We start from the raw sequence: 24,551 nt of genomic DNA, 5'->3' as shown, positions 1-24,551 counted from the left end.
CAGGAATGGTTACCGCATGAAGAGTATCATGGGCGATACGCTCTGTTATATCTATGGTACTACTCATGTCTATAGGCAACGGTTACCACTTTTCATCAGGTGAGCCGTCAGTTTGTTTGCTATTCTAAATATAAAAAAAGATGTACGAATTAGTTATGATTTTTTGTGACAAAAGCCTCATTATCTAGTTGATTATTATATAAAAGTAAACTATGTGCGAGATTTAAAAGTTACAAACAAATTTTGTCGAAACTGCGATCTCGAATATTTTCGGTGTTATATGTATATATTTTATAAAGCAAATTGAAATACAGCTGTTTGATTAGTTAATTATGAAATAGAATAATGGGTAGGTACGACAGATATGCGGTTTGCGGCTTATTCTTGTGACTTTATATTCACCACAATAATTTTTATTTTATTACAATTCTTGTAGCTTTAAATAGATCCGAAGTAACATTTGTTTAATTTAAGATTTTAAACTAAATACCCTTAATGATTCATGTACTAAAATGTTGATGAATCACACCAGATGATATAAAGTGGAGTGAATTTATAAATAGTAACATATTAATGAAACTACGATGTCATTTTGCAATTATATCCAATTCTATACAATGACGATACCCTTTTATATGCGAATTTGAATATTTTGTAATAACAATGGTTACTGTAATGCATATTTAAAATAAGGGACGGCAGGAGGAACACGATCGTGCAAAAGTCCGTGTCAACAGTTTATTTCACTAATCTCCCTTCAACCCTTATATTTATCGATCGATTATATGTAGTTGTAAGAAACAAGTGAAATTTGAAAATTATTATTTAAAAGTAAATTAGAAAAAAGTGTCATAGTGTATATTGTGTAATATATAGTGAATTAACAGTATTCCTGGATGCGTCACCCGTCGCCAGAGCTGTAGGGCGACCGGTCGGGGCGAAAGTCGTCTTTGGCTACACAGTTGGACTGCCGCGGTACCACGCCACAGTCTCATCTAAGCCACAGCTATGCGCACATCCTCCCCATAATAGTCGAAAATTTCACATTCCCGCTCCCGTGATATGCGCAACGGCGCGACGCGAAACTTGTAATTCGAACTCGCGAATTATTCGCAATTTTGATTTTAGAACAATTTTTTTTTATAATTATATTTTTTCATATTTTCTGAAACTGTTGAAAAAAGTTGCAGTTGGCGGCAAACGGTAAAGTTGTCAGTGTTTGGTGTCTTAAAGTGCGTTTTAGACTTACTTAAAGGGCTTTATAAGATTTTTATGTGTTGCAATCGGTGTACCGAAAGATTTTGTTCGTGTGAAGTGTTGTATTTTATTTTGTGCACATTTTCATTTGGATTTTTATTTGCCAAGGAATTTTGGTTGGTTATTATTTTTTTATGATTTACATAATTTTTTAATTATACGAAATAATTTTTACGGTATTATATTTTTTATCTTTTTTTATATGTCGATGTTTACCGTTTAAGCGAACTATATGTGTATTAATCGTTTAGGTAATTAATTAAAGTTGTTAACTTAAAGAGTCGCCTTCTTATGAAAGATCGATTGGATTATAAATAATCGAATAGGTGATTGGTACATCATCAATTTCACTGCGTCGACAAATGCTATCACATTATATTAACGGATTGGTGAGTCGATGCGCACTTACAAAATATTTACCGCGGGCGCCGCATCAAGCGTTAATGATTAATATCATATAATAACAATATTAGTTGACTACTGGAGTAATCGAATTAATCATTTAATCGTATAGTAATATACGATTAATCGAAGGATATCCTACTAATTAAACTAAACTACTCACGTTTATGAACTTAAATAAAATTCGGTAGACAAATGGATCATATTCTGATTTACGTTAGTATGAATATGTAGAATATTTTATATGGTAACATATGAAGGCAAAGTTTGTGAAACACTATTAGTTTTTGGGACGAGAGTATTACGACAGTTTTATTTTTTTAAGTTCCAATAAATGCCTTTATAATTATAATAGTAGTCTCATTAGAATCGATTTGAGATTTTGGCGTCCTAAAGACAATTTTAGAAAGCAGGTAGATATACCTATTATCTAATGTTGCATATTTTTAATATAGTATGTCCTTTTCTTTGGCTAACTCCAAAGAAGGAAAGATAGTGAAGCGTTTGTTATATAATTTAAATTAGTATTCCACAAAAAAAAAACAACATCAATTGTTTTAAAACAAATTATTTTAATTTAAAAACTAAACTATTGAACTGATTTTGTTTTAATTTCTAAACTAATCTGTAAGTTAAAAAAGAATTCAAAGAAAAAAGAATTTTCCAAATCGATTTATAATTGATTGTGGTTATGAGGTAACAAACATAAAAAATACAACCGAATTGAGAACCTCCTTTTTTTAAGTCGGTTGAAAAGGAATAACGTCGTTAGTATTCTGTGCTACCGGGAGACAGTACGAATGTTCTGTAAAGACCGTTATATTTAGGACTGTTATATTATATTAGGATTTAGTTTTATAACAACATTATGGTTACACTACATCGTATGAATTTACCTTATAAAGGAGTATATTAATCTATTATTATGACTACATTATGGAGTCGCTTAAAAAAGGGGTAAAGAGGTTTCTTCAGGATCGGCAACACGCGCGTAATGTCCCTGCAATTGCAAGCGTTCGTAAGCTATGGAAATTGTTTCCCATCATATACTTATATGCTCATCATTATGTATGTTCGTATAGTTGTTTGCCATTTCAGTGGTATAAAAAAAAAAATCATAATGATTTGCTAGCTTGATACTAGTTTTATTAGGATTTATTTTGGAGTTTGCCTCCTTCAAGGAATGTTTATGTTTGTTAACGGTGTTTTATGTCACTGAAGAGTAAATAGAAAATTTTAAATAGATACGCATAGTTTTCGGCATCGATTTGACTTGAACTTACGACTATAGCAGTTATTAGTTAGGAATAGACAGACAAATTTTACCAGATAGATTCATATTGGGATTAAGATATTGGACATAAGTAGGTAGTAATAATATTAGAATTGATAACAAACCGATTTGTATTGTGGCAAAACCAGTTATTTTGTATTAAAATTTCTATGGGACCAATCTGTAGGTATATTTTTCCAGATGAAAAAGAATTTTCTAGATCGGTTTATAATTGACGGAGTTATGAGGCAATAAACACACAAAAAATACACAACCGAATTGAAAACCCCCGTCTTTTTGTTGAAAACAAAAGAAAATTTTCAATTCATATTTTTATATATGTATCTACTAGCTGACCCGGAAAATGATTTTGCCTTCCTACCATTACCAATCGGGTTCATCTTTTTTATCGGAATAAAAACAATTGGAAGCAAGCAATACAGATTTACAAAATTTCATTAAAATCGGTTGAGAGGTTTCGGAGATTAGCGTGAACAAATATCGTGACATAGGATTTGCCTATATTAAGATGTTACGCAATATCTTTGTCAATTCTGAACTGATTTTGATAATCCTTTTTGCAAGCTAATGAGTTTATTTCCGTGTTGGTTCAATGTTAATTTTGTCACGATTAAAGTAGCTGTTTTTCTTTGCGGGCCAATATCTACTACTATACGCGATTCCGCGTTTTTAAATTAAAATAGTTCAATTTTAATGCGTTTCTGAGATATTTCGTCGTCAATTGGTGCGATATTTTATTTTGTTCGTTTTTAAATAAGAACAGTGTAATCGCGAATCAATATTTATTTTATCACTATTCAAATAGCTGTTTTCTTTGCGGGTCACAATTGGTTTGCAAAGACACTGATCCGTGTTTAAAAATAATTTAAATTTAATACGTCTCTGAAATATCTCGTCGTTCATTGGTGAGTTTTATTCGTTTTAAAATAAGAACAGCCCAATTACTAGTCAATATTAATCTGTTACTAACAAAACCTTCTTTTTTGTAGAATCTACAATAATCTACTTGTTGTAATACCATATATAATGTGAAATACGAAATCTAAATTTTAACTGTGAAATAATCTATCAAACATACTCTTTCTAGGAAAGATTCCAAGATTGAATGATCAAAATTTGAATTTTATTACAATATTTGTATGTAAAATAATTAGTATATGAAAACGTAAAAATATGAATATCATATTATAGTAATTACTATCTGAATGATTTTTTTTATTATTCTCAATATATTTGTTTATTAATTAGTAAATTGTAATGTTATATGTGTATACCGATCTATAAAATCAAAAATGAATTTATAGATCGGTATACACTTTTACTCATCCAAGATCGAACTCCAAGACATTAACGAATTAAATTGAGATTCATACCACTGGATGGTTCCTCATAAAATACTGCACATGCCTATTAGAGGAAATAGTTCGTATGATAACGGAGTGAGGATTTAATGTATGACCATTTTATTTTATTCCCAAAAAATACAAATTTTATTGATATTTGTATTATAAATATAAATGATTGTAAAGATGTTTGGGTCTTTAAATATTTGTATGTTTCTTACTCGATCACGTCTAAACGGCTGAACGGATTTGAATGAAATTTGCTACATAGGTGGGTTATATATATTGATTCACGTCGATAAAGTTGCGGGAAATAGAAGGGGAATAAAGTACAATTTATCAGCCACGAGAGAAAAAAAATCAAATTAAAACCCTAAGTAAGCTGTTTGGTTTTATCTTTTAATCGGTAATATATGTAATTCCATAATTTATTTGGGATTATTTTCGTGAACATCTGATTTTGACTTCCGTATATTTAAAACGATTTATTTTGTATATATAGGTATAATTATTTGCAACTATTTCAACGGATTTATTTATATATTATATAAGAATAAATACAGTAAATCTAAGTGCGGCGATTGCGTATCTAGGCTTTTAGTGATACCGTACCGAGGTAAACATTTTATCGTATAACTTATTGAAATTGTAAATACAATGAGACACGTTTACTTGGTAGCTATGATTAACTAGTTGTTAACGTTACAACGCTTATGGACGACGAATGTTAAACTTTAAAGGATATATCTATTTAATTGAATAAATCAACAGTTTATATTATACAAAAATATTTAGTAAAGAACAAAAATCTATGTAAAGTACATAATAATGTGGCTTACACAGTCGATTACAAGACAAAAGAAATAATGAAAACAAATTATTTTAAAATTATTATTAAATTAAAATTATTTTAGTGTACAATTAATGTGAAATATCAATTTTTAAAAGAGAATATAAAGCAAACAAAAAAACATTAAATATATATATATATATATATATATATATATATATATATATATATATATATATATATATATATATATATATATATATATATATATATATATATATATATATATATATATATATATATATATATATATATATATATATATAAACCGGCCTGTTATAAAAACTTCTTTATCGTAACTGGAAAGAGTGGCATGTAGCTACCTCTATGACAAATATTTTTTACCACAATAGTAGTAAACGAGTATATGACCTGCTTGATGGTAAACGTTTACCGTAACCTATGGACACTTACATCAGCACAGCGTCACACGCGTTGCCAACTTTAAAAAATCCTTAATAATGTTACCCTTATTAATAACAGAATTATATTAGGTTATTGAAAACCCCTGAACACACAAACACATACAAACAATATTATAGAAAATATCCTGTCAATAAGAACAGATGTATGATCATTTGCTTGTATTATACGAAGATTAAACTAGAAATTACTGGAAAATATAGCAATGTGTTAAACAGCTACACTACCAAGGACATTATAATTATTATAGTTTTGTTATTACACGCTGTACAAGGGATAACGGTCATGAGATTAACTTGTCTTATTTTTATAAGTATATCATCACGACTGGTTCCATATGGAGTAGGCAGAGAGTCAGTAACTGATTAAACAAAGAATGATCTTGTTAAAAATTATTAATAACTAGAGCTTTTTAAAAGATCGATGACGCTCCATTCCTTTTACTAACCGACTTCAAAAAGAAGGAGTTTTTATATTCAGTCATATTTTTTTGTTCACTCATAATTCTGTCAGTTGTAAATAGATTTGGAAATTTCTTTATTTTATCTAAAAGAATATATTTACAGATTGGCCCAATAGAAATGTTATCAAAATCGATGTAATAGTTTAGTATTAAATCAAAATAAATGATTTTGCTACAAATGAAAACGATTTTTTTTCGTGGAAAACATTGCAAATGATAACGGGTAATGGTAGCTACATTTCATCAAGTGGATCATCAGCTTGTTTATATTTAAAAAAAAACTGTATACTTATTAACGTAAACAATAGCAAGTACATTTGCAAAAATACGGATTTTACCTTGAACACACATACGTCGATAAAGGATGAGATGCACCGCAAATATGTTGCATTGAAAATATATGAATTTTGAAAGCGGAATTCCGTGTTTACAAATGGATTTTGTGTCCTACAAAATATTTTTATGCTGCAAAAAAAAAAAAACAGCAGCTTTAAATGTTATAAAATTGATATGGGATCAACGATGGAATAAACTTTACTGATTATAAAAACAACTAAGAAAATTGCTTCTATTTTTTTATATTACGATTACGAGTAGATATCTTTATCAATTCTGGATTGATTTTGATAATTCTAATTTTTATATGCGAAGGTTATCACTTTGCATCCGGTGGGCCGTCAGCTTGTTTGCCATTTTAAGTTGTATTAAAAAAATTGCAATCGACGTAGTATATTTTATGGTCTCATATCGATTTTGTTACCATTTAAGTGACTATTCTATTTGCTTCTTGTACTGTTTGTTTGTAAAATTTTATTGTAAAGTCTTAAATTATAGGATACAGAGTTCTTAAGAAAAGAATGAGTACAATGGTGGACTTATCACATAAAATACATAGATCTCTTTCTAGCAACCTGTGAACGTGTGATAGAAATTGTAAATTGGTAAAGACAAAAATAGCTAATTAAAAACTACTGTACTGTATTGTTTTTCTATCTCAATTTTTAAAGGAATTTTCATTATACTCATATCGTAAAGTAATAGGTACATTAATAAATCAATCGCTAACTTTTATGTTTAGAAATAACAATAACATTTAAAAGTTTCTTGCTACTCCCTATATTTACATCCGTATTCTAAAATTCGAGATACGTTTTTATTTGTATGAGCATGACGTAAAAACAATTTGTACACAAGAAAGAATCTACGTTCTACGAACGTACCACTCCTTTATCAGATTTATCGAGACGATTCATTACGCAATAAACTAACTTAAAAATGTCGCTCTCCGTACTAAAGGATACTGCCATTAAATATGTTTTCCCATATATTCGTAAGAATGGTGTTATTGACTCGGGGAGAATAACTTTTCGAATAACAACCGTCGAGACTGCACTCTCTGTACGTATCTCGCGAACTGCAAGTTTAAAACTTTAAAGAATATAAATAGTTATGTAATACACGTCTATTTTAAAGTATCCACTGTGCATTAGGAAACGTTTCAGAAACGCATAACATTTTATTACAAGTGGAATTATTTTATTTCGATTGTTCTTAACTCTATGTCACTTTGGTTTACATGAATGGGATTTTCGACCGTTTGACGATTTATTAACTTTCCAAGAAGAAAAATTTGAATAAACCTTTTTCCCATTCATCATTCAGCAATGTTTGCTGAAATAAATGTATGTATTAGAAAATATCGTAGCGCATCGGTAAATCTTAGTGATATTTATTTTATTAAAAATATTTTGAATAATATTGATTCTGCACTTTTAATTTCTTTCATGTTTTTATTTTAAATTTATTAATTTGATTATCTTATTTTGTTATTGAAATATAAAAATAATAAGTTATTATAATTTATTATTATTATTATATTATAACTTATAGGATTTTTTCGGATTTGTTTTGTGTAAATGAGCTTAGTTAGAATGTCCGGAAGACTATAAAGTCACATATTATAGCCTTGTAAACTTCCGCATGTGCTGTACATAGTAATTTTATATTATTTGTTTAATAACAAGTGGCAACTGTAGGGCCTACGGCGATTCTCACTGTATCGACTGTGAAACTTGTCTCAAGTAACTAATGAATTTATTTAGTACTAAGGGTTCGATTGAAATAAAGAAATAAAGAAAATAATAAAGGAAACAGCTAAGTGATAACTTTTAGGCAAAAATCATGGATAGATAATGAGATTCAACGTTAAATTTATACTTTAATTGTTTTCCAGTTTAATTAAGTCCCGACTTCAGGTAATTGTTATATTTCAAGATTTCGTACCAAGGCGTAAAAGCAACTTTAATTATAACAAAACCTAGTACGGGAGCAAAACAAGAATAAATTTTATTGATGGCTACTACGACAGCTTTGCGATTTGTGAATCGATATTCATATAAAGTAATCAAAATCGATTCTGAATTCTCAAATTTATCGTCTTACAAACACAGACAATAACTACAGGTGAATCTTTCCTTCTTTTTTTTTTTGTAACAGAATATATAAGATTTTTACCTTTTTACCCTACTTAACGCGAATTAAGCCGCGGGAAATAGTTAAGCACATAAATCGTTACTCAGTTTTTATATATGATTTTGTCCGTCAGTTTTTATATATTGAACGTCTAAATGGATAGAAAAATACTGTTGTTTTATGTTAAAGTTTATTAAATACAACATATTTTTTTGCGTGACAGCTACTTAATTATTTTGTCATTTATTCATGTAGCGTTTAAGACACTACCTTATTTTCCAATGGTTAGTTGAATCCCAGTGTAAAACAAATAAATAAAAATACGTAATTAATTTTTTTTAAGTATTTTATTTGTTATTGTATCTATTTTCGTTTTGAAATTGAGTCTGTTTTGATTGTATTTTAAACAAGCTTTATCCTGCAGTTTCGCCTGCGTGAAACATTATATAAAGTAACCTACATTCTAAGTTAGAATGTAATATATATATGTCAAATTTCATATAAATCCATTTAGTAATTTTTGCGTAAAAGAGTAACAAACATCCATTCATAGCTATAAACTCGCATTTATAATAGTAGTAGGATTTAACATTCAAAGTGACTTAATATATTCGATGTGATCAATTTTCCGTATTGTTATATCATTGGGAAAGGTCAAGGTCAAGGTACATACAAAAGCAATAACCTTGAATACTGCAATGCTATCATAACGTTGTTAATGACTTGAGTAAAGATTGACTGACCCCTTACTCTGTCACCTTTTGCGCGAAAACATTTTGCCCAAATTAACATCAATTTTCCTTTGTCAATTCAAACACAGTTCGCCTTGAATGGGAGACATTCACCTATTTAAGGGATAATTAGTTCTTGTATGAGGCTTCAGATCTATTTATGTAATACTAGTTGTTACCTGTGACTTCGTCCAAATGACCGATATTAAAATTTCGTCTATATCCTGCTAAATTCAAAATACTACGTTTATACAAAATTTAAATGATTTGGTTTGGTTTGGCTTTTTTGGTTTTAGGTTAGGCCGTTGGTTAAGCCATCAAATGCCATCATCATCACCATATCAGCTTCCCACTATTGGGCTGTTTTGTCAGTAATTGCAGTAGTTTATGCCTTTTTGCGTACTAACAAAATCACTATCAGACTTTGTTGGAAGTTTAATTCTGGCTATCACAGGTAATATAGTTTTAAATTAAGAATACGGCCACGTATTTATTTATAAAATTATTAAAAAAATAAAAAAAAATTAATTTAATTTATTTAATTAAATTTAAATTATTTTATTTTTTTTATATTCATCACATCATCATATCGACCGTTAACTATCCGCTGTTGAACATAGATCTGCTCTATTGGGAGGTTTTGCCAGTAGTTGCCACGCTCGGCAGGTGGGTTGGCAACCGCAGTTAGGCTTTGGCGATGTTTAAAGAGGGACGTTGATTTATTATATTAGTAAGGCTTTGTTATACAGTGGTTTTGTAATGGGAACAATATTTAGTAAAATTAAAAGATATAGACATTTTAATGTTTCATATATTTTTTTTTATTTTTACCACGTCATAGTGTGGTAAAACATAAAAAAAATTAATGTTTTACCACACTATTATTTCTGTATACAGTTAAGGTAAGCTGTGACGTTGATTAACTGGTATGCAAATATAAAGTGCACAATTACCACGCATTTATTTTTAAAAACTCATTTTCATAGCCAAACGTGCCGAAGTTTTCTTATAAATATCTTACTTTCGTAGAAATATGAACTCTAGATTCTAAAGACGCAGTTTTATAATTGTTTATGGCAAATATAGCAATGTTTTACACTCTGATTATTTTATGGAGATTTTTTAAATACTTTTTTGTTATTATTGAATTTTAGATTGACATCATAGCCATAAATCTGAGAATCTTAATTTACTTATAATAAAAAAACATACTTACGTCTATAATTCCTGATGGGATAGTCAGAAGTATTTGTTGATTATTAACACTGCAGCGAACGATATTTGCCATTTCGAGGCGCATATCAGAATTAAACGTGGTAGCGGGCGAACCTGCTAAATTCACTTGGATTAATCTTATTATGTTCTTTTAAAATCGATTTAATGCGATCAGTCAAATTTTTATTCGTCATGTTGGTGAAAAAATATGAGTCACATACAAAAATATAAATTACCAAATTGGTATTTACTTTAACATATATTTAATTCGATGATAATACGAACATAAAATTGGCCACCTACTGTTTTGTTTATAGTTTTGCAAATTTAATTAGCATACTCATACTTCAATATAAAATATAATTAATACTTTGGAAGGTTATTCATTTTTATAGGCAGTTGTACAATGGCATTTAACTATATATAGGTTTGCTATAAATATACAAATATCTTATTTTAATGATAGATTTACAATAATATTTATTATTCATTAATTTGACGTTTTTATGGTATCGTATATCCTTGATTTCTTTTATTTGATTATGTTAAGTAAGGTTCAATAGATAGACTGTTGGGATATTTAGATATGTATATGCTTATTATTATATAATATAAGTATTTCTAAGTCGCTGCATTTTTTCAAGATGCATCCATAGGAATTCTTGGCAGAATATTGACAGTTACTGTTTATCATATATTAAGGATAGTATCTGCGTAACTAATTTAATGTCCTGTTTATACATATATATATAAAAAAAAAACACTAGTTGATTTAATAAACGTTTGCCTTTTGTCTTCTGCCGCCACCTAACGGGGATATGTCAATACTCAAAAGATATGTTTTACATAAAATATTTGTGTCTCTCAATTTGGAGTAAGTCACATTTACTGAATTTTATTACAATCGGTTGCACGTATATAGTGATTTTTGTATACGTAGGTATTAAGAATTTTAAGCAAATTCAAAAGGAAAAATTCGCTTGTATTTTTTCTACGTTACGAGATTATGATACTCATATATTCCATGTGATTGTTCCTATATTAATTTTCTTACGATTATTTGTATGTTTTTTTTTTGCATTTTGCATGAATTATTTATCTTTTCAAAGATAAGAAAATCAACTCAAAGTCATTGAGAATTTATTGGATATTGATATTATCGCGATATATGTAGGTATCTATGTATATGATACCATTATATTTACATGCGATGTAGGATGCGACGTGAAATTGAATTTCCATAGGATTACGTGGAAGTCATTTGCACATTACGCAACTTGCTCGACTGGTAAGCAACTGAAATCTTATAGGCATTCATATCAGATATCGTTTTGGTATGTTATATATAGTTAACGATTGTAGTTGATATCGTGTTACGGTTTTATTAGATTCTTATGTGGGCGGACTAAATTCTCATTCATTAGGCAAGCGTCTTTTCTCATAAAAAAAAAGAATAAAATTAAATGATTACAGATGCATGGGTGATATTTTTAATCGATTTCGTAAAGTTCTCAATATGTTTTTTTTTGTGTAAATTATACTATATATTTGCAAAGGCTGAATTGATTTTTAATATCTGTTATGATAAGATTGTTTATTTTTTTGCTTATTTTTTTAGTGTAGAGATTTGATGCTCACAAAAAATATATAATTTGGAATTTTTTTCTATAAAAAAACATCAATTCCAATCGTGATAATACCATTAATTTTGATTTAAAGACTAAACTACTGAATAGATATCGATAAATTTTACTATGAGACTAATTTGAAAGTATATTCTATTATATAAAAAAAATCCAAACGGTTTATACTCGTAAGCGATTAAGTTATGCTGTAACAAATATAATAAAATAAATACAACCAAAATGAGAATTTTTTTAAGGAAAAATATTTTTTTTTCCATAAATATTCCATATTTCAATTCTAATAGTAGAGATCTCTTTTGTGTCGTAATATGTGTGGATGTGCTTGTACACGAACACGTACTTACGCGTAGTAAATTTAAATAAGAGGAGCCTTCATTACAATATGAATATTATGCGAGCTGTAGACCGCTACGCGCATGCGTCTAATCGTTCAGCAAACAGCCGCCACGGTTACAATCTACGGTGTGGTCTATACGCCGCAACGCCACAAGTGAGCAAAGTGTAGCGGACCTACAGAAGATGGAATGGACTTTATATTGTAGTCGTCGGGCAGAGGAATTTTATGTATACATATATTTTTTATTTACTTTACAATCTACAGTGTGGCTGATACGCTACATAGCCACGAGTGAACAAGGGTAGTCGAGTTACAGATAATGGAATAGACTTTATATTATAGTCATTGTATAGAGATATTTTATGTAATAATTTTTATTTATTTTAAGTTCTCAGTATAGTTTATATGTCACAATACTACAAGGGGGCAATATATAGCACTAAAGAAAATTGAATAGACGTTATATCGTAGTTTACAGATAGTGGAATTTTATACACTTTTTTTTTATTTAAGTTACAATTTTGCTCATAAAGTAACGGCAAAGGAAATTAAATAGATGTTATATCGCACTTATCGGACAGGGTAATTATTTAATATCTTAGTAAAGTACAAAAAATAAAATACACGTCAAAACAATAAATTTAGAATTTTTATCTGTCTCCCTATCTGTGTGTTTGTTGCGGTATTACGTAAGAGCTATTACATCGAATTAGAAGCAGTCCTAATAATAATAACTGTATTATAGTTGTAGGTGTAACTTTAAATCTGGTTATGTTTTACCTTGATCCCGATAGTTTTCCTACTTCTGAAATCTACGCGTACTATGTAGAGGGTAAAGAGGTATTTTTAAATAATTTTTAACAATGTATATTTCTAATAATTGAACTTCGAACAGCCATACTCGACTGGATATTAGGATCATTTAAAAGTTCAAAAAGGATAATGTTCTCAATTTGAAATTTCTTTTGATTTATTCACCAATTTTGATAGATCGATAGAGTTAAATTCCGTGCCGATATGTACGATAATGAAATATGGATGATATTAATTTTAACATGATCGATATCGGTGTTTTTTTAAATCATTTTACGCAAAAAAAATGATATTTAGTTGCAGTTATCATGAAATATATATTATAATTAAAGTTAAAGTTTTAAATATACAAATAACTTTATTGTAAATTGAGACGAGTATGAACTGTGTTATTATATATATTATAGGTATGTACAAAAAGTTAAAGAATTTGATAAAAAATGTTAAAAATTCTTTTCATAAAATAGTTGTAATATTTCGTTAGTAGTAGCAATATTATATATTAGATGATCTAAGGTGTTTCGAAAATTATCGTGACTCACTAGTCTTGGTTCCAGTTGAAAGAGACAGTGAATCATTTGTCGATTGTCGTTGTTCAGTTATAATATCAATCAATCGTATACAAAGGTAAACTTTATTATCTAAGTCTGTCAACAATAACAGCTATGCAATATCAGTGACAAATTTTGTAACATCTATTACACGAAAATAGACATGATAATAATACATATTTAAATTTTATAGGTCAGCAAGTAGTAGTGGACTCATTAGAAAGAATATTTTAATAAAAAAAGAAAACATTGTATTTACACAATAACGAAAGTACACAAAAATGCATGTAGATGTCGTTCTGTGCATAATTTATTAAATACGCGTTTTACTCGTCCGTTCCAACTGTATCACTTCCAGTGAAACAATACATGTGCATTTAACTCAAAACCAAACGTACCTGGGATCCGCACACAGGACCTTCACCTTTATTTATGTACACTCAGACAGAAATCACCCTTTGCGTCGCCCGCTCGACGTATGGGAACCAAGAAAGCATTCAAAATGATTTATTGTAAATGGTTTTCTACTTTGTTGGCTAAAATAATAACCCCTGCGCCCGGATTGCTGTTCTAAATTCGATATTTTATTGTTGCTGCTTTCCTTTTGCAAAGCCGATTATCGTTGTTAAAAAAAAAAAAAAAAAATTGCAATCCTTTGTTAGGCTATTAGAGGTAGTGATCGACTGAGTCATCGATATGGTAATTCAGAATGCAAACGAAAAATATAAGAAATATTTAATTAGTGTAAGATGAAACTTTAGTCGTAAAAGTGGAAGCTTGATATTGCAGACTTGAATGAGACATCCACAATGCAAATAAAAATGTTAAAAGCACAGTAGGACTTGCGGGTGGCTTTGTCCACGCACACAATAGCAGTCTTTAAAATCATTGACGCTTTAACTCCTGAGGTGTCATGAGAATTAGTGGGCCATTATTGCTCTATAGAAAACGCTTTGGTCAAGCAGAAAGTAGATAACAATAATTAGCTCGGACGCAACAAAAAGTGACATAAATCCCGCATAATAAGTTCTCCGGACTGCAAAAAATCGACAGTTTACCTGAATTCCAGGATTTTTTTTTGCAGAATGACTCGGAATGAACGTGGCCCGATATAATAAACACCTCAATTCCTGGCATGGCCATTGTTTAATGATTTTTCTGTTGTGATATTGCACAATCGTCGTTCGGTTCGTTTTTTCATGTCCACCTTGCGAGAAAAATAAAAGTTTTTGTATGTTTGGTAGCATTTAAACAATAGGGACTTGGGGCTTGTGTGAAGGTGTGATTTATTTACGACTAAGAGCCCTTTATTGACCGGCTATGTTTAGATAGTTTCTAATGTATTTCTGACAAGTCGGATTAACTGGTTTTATACGTTTAAATAATTGACCTTTTTCTTTGTTTCAGAGACAATATGGAAAATATAGTTACGCGACATGTCATCAAATATCTCGTGCATTGATTTTTGGTAACACTGCAATTTATAAAATTGTTATAAAAACAAAGATGCTGGGGTATGCTCTAAGAAGAGTTACCTCAGTCATCTCTTTTGCTCCTAAAGACATCAGCTACAGCTCGGCTGACGACAGCCGGTGCTTAGATAAGTAGATTATTTAAAAAAAAGAAAACATTTTGGCCAACTGTTAAAAAAATTAAACGAACGCAAGCTATAAGAAATATATTTCAATAATTTGAAACCAAACTAGTCAAGATCAATAGCAATAGTAAGTTACCAATAGCAGAAGTAAAAAACAGAGATCTAGTGCCGCCGTACTGGATACGCCACTGCGGTGGTATGATATATATTGCATCTTGGATCGACTGTGCGCTGACTGGTCGCTACGTCACGTGGCTTCCCGGCGCGCGACTGCAGTGCTGGATGCTACTAACTGTATACACGTAAGTACTATTTTTACTAATTTTAATTATATTAATATTATTAAATTAGTGAAGTGTTTACTTACGAACTTGTCCTACTACCTTATTGATAAAAAGTGAAACATTCTACAAGCCTATTTTAACTATTAAAGCGTTTTGTCACTTTCTTCCAAATTGATAAATTAGTACAAAAGACAAAGACAAAATCTTCAGTAGCTAAAATAGGTTTCTAAGAGCTTTGACCTTTTTATGAATAAGGGAGAGTTAAATGATGAGTTTTAATTGTCAATTCCAGAAATACTATATCGTTGAAAATGTTAATTATTACTACAGATAAATGTCTTATTAATTATGTCGTGAAGTAACAATATGTATAATATTCTTTAGTAGTTTATAGCAAAAAAGCTAATGAATTAATCGATATTAGAATTAGCTGATCTATGTTTGATTGGTAAGACACGAAACAAACTTTTATTATCTATATGAAGTCACTTTTGCATCGATTAAAAAAGGTTCCTATGCTCGATTAGCAATCGGGCTAATTTAGGAAATAAACTTATTATTATTTATACAATCAATTTATGATTATTTATATTCATATATAAATAATAATAAACTAGTTGGTCATATTGGTCATTAAAGACTGTTAATGAATCGATAAAATTTGAGTTTATATGCTACAAAGTGGAGTGCCACTATAGGAAAATTCAATTATTTCAAATTATCTTCCATATTCATATTCAAATTTATTAGTCTATTCCATCTAATGTTATTGAAATTTATTATGCATTCCATTACGGTAAAAATGTGTTTTTAAATTGTATAATATATGGAAGCCTCATGAATATCAATTCATATTGGATGCTCACCCTGATTATTTACGGGAAGCTTGATTAGTATATTGTCATATGACTTATATGATCACTGAATTCATAATTTTTCGAAAGATTTTAATTTTTAAAATGTTTCCAAGAAAATAAGGGTTTTTCAATTTGTCTGTATTTTTGGGTATATATTATTCAATCGTCACTTCTGAATTGATTTTGATAACTATTTTCATAGTTGATTGAGTGTGCTCCCATGCAGGTCTCATAATAATTTTATGACACACGTAATTTACGTTTTTTAAGAAGCATAACTGTTTGTTGTGAAGCTAAATCTACATCTAAATACACGATTTGCTAAGTTTATATATTTATCACGTTCGAAGTCATTGGCATGAAATTTATTAAATAAAAGTTGATTTTCTTCATATAAAAATGTTTATCGTTGTATTTAAGTTTTTTATATTTATTTGTTTGGAAAATGAAGATAACAATGGCTGGATAAAAAACCATTCAGTTACAAGTGTCAAACATTCGTCGTGGGGGAGGTCCCTCTTTGGTTACAGTTACCGCTACCACTTAGTAGGACGGTCCTTATACAGTACTTTACTGAGCCCCAAGACCTTTTCTGCTTCATGCTCATCAATGTAAAGGCATAAAACTTGTCTATAGGCGCGTTCCGTTAAATTCCGTTCCTTCGGACACTGTAAGTCCGGGAGTGGCTAGTTACTATTCGATTTACGATGCAGTTTTCATTACCCGCTTCTATGTATTTTGCCTTTGTTCACAAAAAGTGTATAGTTAACATAGCTCTTCGGTTATGATTACCTCTCGTGTAAAATATTTTTACTGCCACACGTAGATGAATGATAATGTTTGTTTTAATAGTCACAAGAAGATAATAAACGATTATTACCCTGTAATTACTTGTACACAGGTTCCTACAATAAATAAGTTAGTAGATCATTTAGTGGAAAGTTGACTTAGCAGATTTTATTGCGGCCTTCCGCTACTTCTAATATGTTGGCGAGCCAGTTTATCCGTAAATATATTTTTGTTGTAAAATCAATGTAAAAGAATAAAACGTCGTACTTAGATAGCTCGTTCCAGTATGCAGTAGCGAAAACGTATCTATCGATAGTTTGCCACTTTTAGGGCTGATGATGTACGAGTATATACCCTACGAACTGGGGTACAATGATATTGCTTAATAAAATAAATGAGTTGTCCATCGATTTCAAAAAGGAGGAGGTGCTCAATTTGGTTGCTTTTTTTTAATATTAGTTACTTATAACTCTGTCATATATAAACCGATTGTGAAAAATCTTTTTTTTTTTTATCTAAAAGGATGCACCTACAGGTTGGTCCCATATTCATATTATAAAAAAATATTATGTTGTTTAGTTTTTTTTTACTGGGTGTTGCCACGATTGATATCGGTTTTTTTTGGGAATGAATTATTTTGTATTCACTTTTCTAAACATTGCAAAAAATAAATATTTAGCAATGAAAGTACATATTCAGTAAGATGTAGAATCTGTCGTATATCGATCAAATGCGGTAAATTCAATTCTCAATACTAAGATATAGACAGGTGGATACGTAGGCATAAATTTCTTCGACAGATTAGAGTAAGTGCTTCTAGATAGTAGCAGATAAGAAGTTAGTTGACTCATAAGTGGACTTAATTTGACGGAAATAATGTAATATTTCTTTTAATGTATTACGAAATGTCCACTGAAAATTGATAGTTTAGGAGAAATAACGTAATCTATGTATTTTTTAGGAACTTTAGCGGTTGCCAACCTCTCTGCCAAAAGTAGCAACTACTGGAACTCCCTCTTATGGGGGAGGCCTATGTTCAGCAGTGGATAGTATTGCCTGACTGATATCAAGTAGGAGAAAGTTTGTTTGTTATTCTTGATACTTTAATAGTTTCACTAATTGTCCGCGTCAAAATTTTGTTAATTCTGCATCTACAAATACAAAGTATTAGTTCTTATGTGTTGGAAGGAACTGGCTTACAAGGCACAGGTTACCCTAATTTGTAAGCTAGGGCAAAAAATATGTAACTGTGCAACCCTGTATTTGTTAATAAAGTTTATTATTATTATTATTAAAACGAGGTAGCGGGAAAAAAATTGTATTATATCAAAAAAATTATCAAAAATATTAATCATAAAAATTTTTATTCACGAAACAGAAATTTAGTGTATATATGTATATATAAAGTCCACAAGAAAGGGTTATTGTGAAATTCTCACGGGAAAGGCAAATAACGATTTTATAAGTGTGAAACAGCGAAAATCAGCTAGTTATTTAATAAAGTTAATATTACGAAGTATATATTAAATATTCGGTAATACAACTCAACGAATGTTTGCGTAAACACTTTGTTAAAAAAGTAACGATATCGTGTTAAATTGCTCGGAATGTCACATTACTTGATGTTAAACATATAATCTGTTATTACGTTAGATTAGTCTGTTATTTACATATGCAGTTACGATAGCAGTTTTCAAGCGATTTCAAAAATTCTAAATTCGAATTGTCTTTAGGCAATGTTTACTATTTACTATGAGGTGTGCCACCAGCTTGTTTGCCACACTACGTTACTTACAAAAAATGACTGTGCTTTGTTTCTGTCTAAATTATGCGAGTTATTTTTTTTTATACTTTCGTTTTAATCAATTTTGACAAGATAGGTTTTTGTAAAATAAAGTAGTAAAATATACAAATTAATTTCTAAGTTTGTTAACACATAACCATTTTCTTCTATCATACAATTATTGTACTCTCATAAGATGTACTAAATAAAGTTAATAGTTTATATTACTAGATATTATTTTGCAGAAGTATATATTACTGTTTTTTTTTGTTGGACGATAATGGAATGGTCACTACACCTGCGCTAACGGTATACGCTGGCGGGGCACCAGTGAGGGATGATGATGAAAAAGATGAGAATGAAAAAGACATGCCAGTTAGTCCATCGTGATAAATATACTCGGAATTCAGTATGGATGGTTTCCAGGAGAGATCACATGGAGGGTGACCTGATAGGGTGTATTTTTAGCAATGGGACAGGTACTCCTTATTACTAACAATTTCTTCCCCTACATCATTGGTTAGGTATACGATACTAATGATAGAAGAATTAAACAAAATAATTTTAATCAACTAAACGGTAAAATAATAAAGTACGAGTAAGAACGTATACTTTCAAAATACAGTATATTATATTATGATTTATACTAATGTTAATAAATATTGTTTTTTTTTTGTATGAAATTTCAAATGCCTTGAGTCCAGAGGAAGAACGTAGACTTTTTCAATATAACATGTTAATTCAAAACAAACGAAATCACGAACAAGCATAGTAAATTTAATAAAGGTGTCTTAATATTTATTTTGGATTTAAATACCTATAAAATAATTTAAAGAATATAATAATGAAATAATTTTTGGTCAATATTCGATGTTTACATAAAAGGGTAGGGCATCATAATTTTATACCTGACTTCGGACTCTAAATAGCTATTAATTTAGCATTTATTAATTTACTTTAAAAATGTAGGTGGTAAAAAAGGATGACCAGTAAAAATTTTATTTACCAAAGTGCAAGTAATGTCATATATCCTATATGTAATGATTTTTTCACGGATGAAGATGGAATTGTCTTCATATACATATAGTATGATACTAGCTTTTAACCGCGTCTTCGTTCCCGTAACCGGGATATGAATGAATGAATGAATGAATGAGTATACTTTATTTGCATTATACAATATAGGATATAAGCAAGGTAATTTACAAACAAAACGATACAATTGTATAAGTACAGTAAGGCGGTCTTATTGCTGAGAGTAATGTTTACTCGCCAGCATAAAAGTAGTCTATATACTTCTCTATCCCATATAGTACGTGGATACTAAATTTCATAGTGATTAGTTAAGCCGTCAAGGCGCTATAAGGTAACAGACAAACTCACTTTCACATTTATAATATTTGTAAGGATTTTTTTTAATGGGTGATAATGGAATGGTAACCCCACCCGCGCTATTGGTATACACCGGCGGGGCACCAATGAGGGATGATAGATGAGGATGAAGCAGGTCAGTTAGCCTATCGTGACGAATTCAACAAGAATTGTTCACGATGGTTTCCAGGGGGAACCACGTGGAGGTCGACCTGATAGGGCATATTACTAGCAATGTCGAACTCCATTGCTAACAATCCCTTTCCCCCCTATTTGTAAGGATTTCTTGAATGACATATGCCAGTGAGGGATGATAGGTGAGATTAAGTCAAGTTAGGCTCATTGTGACGAATAAATCAGGGATTAACGAAACCATGACGGTTACCATGAGAGACCGCGTGGAGGTCGATCAGACAGATTACTAGATCCCATTATTAAATAATCCTCTATCTAGAGGTAGTAGTGTCATTTAGTAATATCAAACATTTTTACAAATTTTCAAATATATGATAGTAGTAAGACCACGTCCGATAAAGGTCAATAGAAGACGAAATATGCCCTTGACCGATCAGTTCCGCCCACTAAAAGTATTCAACTTGTACCAAATAGGGAGACAATAGGCCAATTAATAACAAGACTAGTCTGGGACGATGCATAACTAATTATAATACCACGACGGTAGCAATGTCATACAGTACAGCTTTTATCATGTTAATATCTAATAGTCTGAGGTCTCATGCTTGAATATTCCTAACTAACACAATTATAGTTTATGATTACCACAATGGTCAGATGGTTTAGTATAGGCATAAGAATAAATACTTTAAGGTTTTATTTCGTGTTGCACTTGTGATTTATTGTACTTCCCTTCATCATCTCTTACGACATCCTGTAAACGACAAGGAGTGGTGATATTTTGTAGTCTTATTCCAAATTCTCTGTGTGGCAACACAGATAATTTTAAACTTATATATAATTATTATAAACAATAATCATTAATATCGGGAGTTACAAAAGTGATACCATTACCATTTCAGCAGATAATTGTTCATTATTAAACCAAGGCTAAATAATAGGCCATAATGGAAGAAGTTAGCCTTCATTTAAATAATACTTAAGTATACTTTCGTTTGAGGTGAAATAGTTTTCATTGGTTCAACTACAAATCCTTGTTATTGGCTAACTGCTTACCTGAGGATCATGATCAGGGTTAGTTAGTTAGTTGAAGCTGTTACTAAATTAAAAAAAAAAAAACATTACAGGCTAGTTACTATCATACTTTTAAGTTTTTTATACGTAATAACAAATAAGATAGCAACATTTCATAATGATTTTTTTGTACATTTCATTTTGAATAATTTATATTCAAGTATTGTGTATTACAATTTTTGACATTTTATATAAGTTACAGTATATATAGTACGCAAATAAACTGCAGTTACACTCCGTTGATTTTAAGTTATGAGATCTCGGCCTATAATGTATTAGCATATACGTAGTTTTTTGTGTCTCGATGTATCTAATCAGTTTGGCATTTGAATTGAATATTTTGGAACAGTTGTTAGACGAAGGGTTATCGAACCAGAATTAGGGCCCCCTTCGAAGCAGTTGTGGTGTTTCAGAAGCCGATTCTAGTTACGTTTCCCTGTACTTTCGTGACATTATACTTTATTTTACCAACACTATTATGCTTATAGAGTAGTCACTTGTATCATGTTTGACAGTTTAGGTTTAAAAGATCGTGCTGGTATATCGGTTTAATACACCGCTCTATCTTCCAATGGTCACGGGTTTGACTCTTGTATAATATAAACATTTGTATCATAAGTATGTATTGGTCTGATGTTGTGAATGCTAAATGTTTTATAAAAAATGAATGAATGAATGAATGAAAATTTATTTCAATAAACCATAACACTTACATATACTTAGATTGTAGAAGTAATAACAACATAAAAATTTGTTTTCTAGTACTGACAATTCAGTCTCTGCATAGTTTAAGACTAGACTAGACTTTGTACAAAAGTCGATTGCTTGGGTACCTCTGTCCCATTCGTATTTCAACCGTAAAGCAGTTATGTTTGCATGGCTGTGTTTCGGTTTGAGGGTGGGATATGGCGTGAATTTACAGGTTACAGAGGAATAACACCTAAGTCCTCAGGAATGGCAACGCATGGGGGATATCATGAGCGAAACAGTATACTCTGTTATGTCCATGGTACTGCTCAAGTCTATAGGCGACGGTTACCACTTTCCATCAGGTGGGCCGTCAGCTTGTTTGCCATTTTAAGTTGTATAAAAAAAAAAGATGGCTCTGATGTTATAAGTCTCAGTGAGATTTATTTATATATCGTTTTTAACTATATATTTCAGGCACGATATAATAATAATGCTTGTAGATTTTAATATGGATATTTCATTAGAAATATATATTCATACATTGTGATGTTAGTGCATAAAATGTGAACTTAATATGAATATAGTTTTTGTAAAATTTCGTAAAATTTATGAACATTAAAATGATTTATTGTGTTGCATGCTAAATAAATATTTAACTTTGTATTAAACAATATACAATACGCGAATTTAACACAGTTTCCAACTGTGCAATTACGACTTACATACAAGTAATATTTGTCTGTGAACTGCTAGTAAATATTACATTTTTTTTAGAATTACTTATTAAAATGACAAACGTCTCGTATTTCACGTATTAATATTCTGTATTTACAGTGTCAGATTATATAGACCGGTTTTACATTTTGTATAAAATCATCGATTAATAGTATAACCTAGATGTAGTATCACTGATTAAATTTGAACTTCAAATTTAATAATCCCAAATAACGTCTCATACACTGAAATGAAACAAGTTTCCCGTTGTACATGTAAGTAAAAATTGTCAAAAAATGAATATAACTTAAGAAAATAAAAAGAAAAAACAGTATTAAACTATTAATAATAGTTACTTATTCTGTAAGTGAGGTGTTATTAGCTAATACGTTTTTTGGCGCTTGGAACGGGTATCTAAATGACATTATTGATCGAAGTGTAAAGGAATAATCATTAAACGTTTTGACTAAATAAATATAAAAATAACTACCTACGCAGATATAAGAGTAAGTAAAGAATGAATTAGCCTTACGTAATGTTTTAACTAGGTATTCTATGGTTGAGTAAAGATCTTCATCGATCAAGTAAATTTATTCTTACAACTAGCTTTTGTCCGCAGTTTCATTCGCGTGGTAGTACGTAGCAGATTATAATTTACCGCATGCCAGTTGGTACAGCGATTACAGCGTCCATATGTAGACAAGGGACAATCCTCGAACCACTTATCAAAATAGATCATACACAAAAATGTCTGGCAAGTTTTTGATTCATAGTCAGATGTTTTCACTACCGCGGATTAAAAACTCCTTTACTGCATAGCCTAGAACTCGGATAATATAAAACATGACTGTCCTAGTTTTATCCATTCCTTTTATTATAGTTTATATACAACATTTCTTATGTATGTTCCTGTATGTACCACATAATGTATGCATCTCTTATCAGTGTTTATATTTTTTTTTCTCAATTGGACTGTAAAGATAGTCTTACTAGGACTATATAGATATATTAGCCAAAGATTTTAGTAGAATTATGTATCCAAAATGCAAGTATAATAATTTTTACAGCTTAAGTTTGGTCTTTATATAACTTTTCAGGAAGATGTAGAAAACCCACCCCATAAAGGGGTACAAAAGTCGTTTGATAAGAGTTAACTTAGCGTCGAGTTCATTCTAACAATTTAGCAATTTGCCGTATCTACAAATTCTCATCAAAATACCTATTTTACTAATTCTCGTAGAAGATTATGAAACGTTTTTAAATTTTGGAGTGGTCTTTTCGAGATGAAGTTTCTCAATTCGTTTAATTACAAATAAATTAATAAAGCCTTATATATACGCGATATCTTCGCCAATTTTGAGTTGATTTTGATAATTATTTTTGTAATAGATAGAGAGTTTATGTTGGTTTTATATTGTGACGATTGTAGTTGTCGATTTATTTTTTACGGAGCACAATTT

General features: G+C 30.1%; 1 protein-coding gene across 3 annotated transcripts in view; it reads left to right on the top strand.

Annotated features, from left to right (window-relative positions):
• The first annotated feature begins 975 nt into the window (after window positions 1–975).
• The window catches only part of LOC113509622 (uncharacterized), a 172,566-nt gene continuing 148,990 nt past the window's right edge, over window positions 976–24,551 (top strand). Inside the window, exons 1-2 of one of the 3 annotated variants that reach the window (XM_052899254.1) lie at window positions 976–1,203; window positions 15,205–15,696. In XM_052899254.1, the coding sequence (XP_052755214.1) occupies window positions 15,593–15,696 (104 nt within the window). In that variant the 5' untranslated portion in view covers window positions 976–1,203; window positions 15,205–15,592. Of the gene's footprint in view, window positions 1,374–15,204; window positions 15,697–24,551 lie in introns of all 3 variants that reach the window. The other 2 variants (XM_052899255.1, XM_052899253.1) reach the window with 2 other exon arrangements.

The sequence above is a fragment of the Galleria mellonella genome, unplaced genomic scaffold (assembly GCF_026898425.1).
Source record: "Galleria mellonella isolate WM207_F2 unplaced genomic scaffold, CSIRO_AGI_GalMel_v1 utg57, whole genome shotgun sequence".
In the NCBI taxonomy this organism is placed as follows: Eukaryota; Metazoa; Arthropoda; class Insecta; order Lepidoptera; family Pyralidae; genus Galleria; species Galleria mellonella.
The sequence above is the reverse complement of the archived record's forward strand: the minus strand, read 5'-3'. Positions and strand labels throughout refer to the sequence as shown.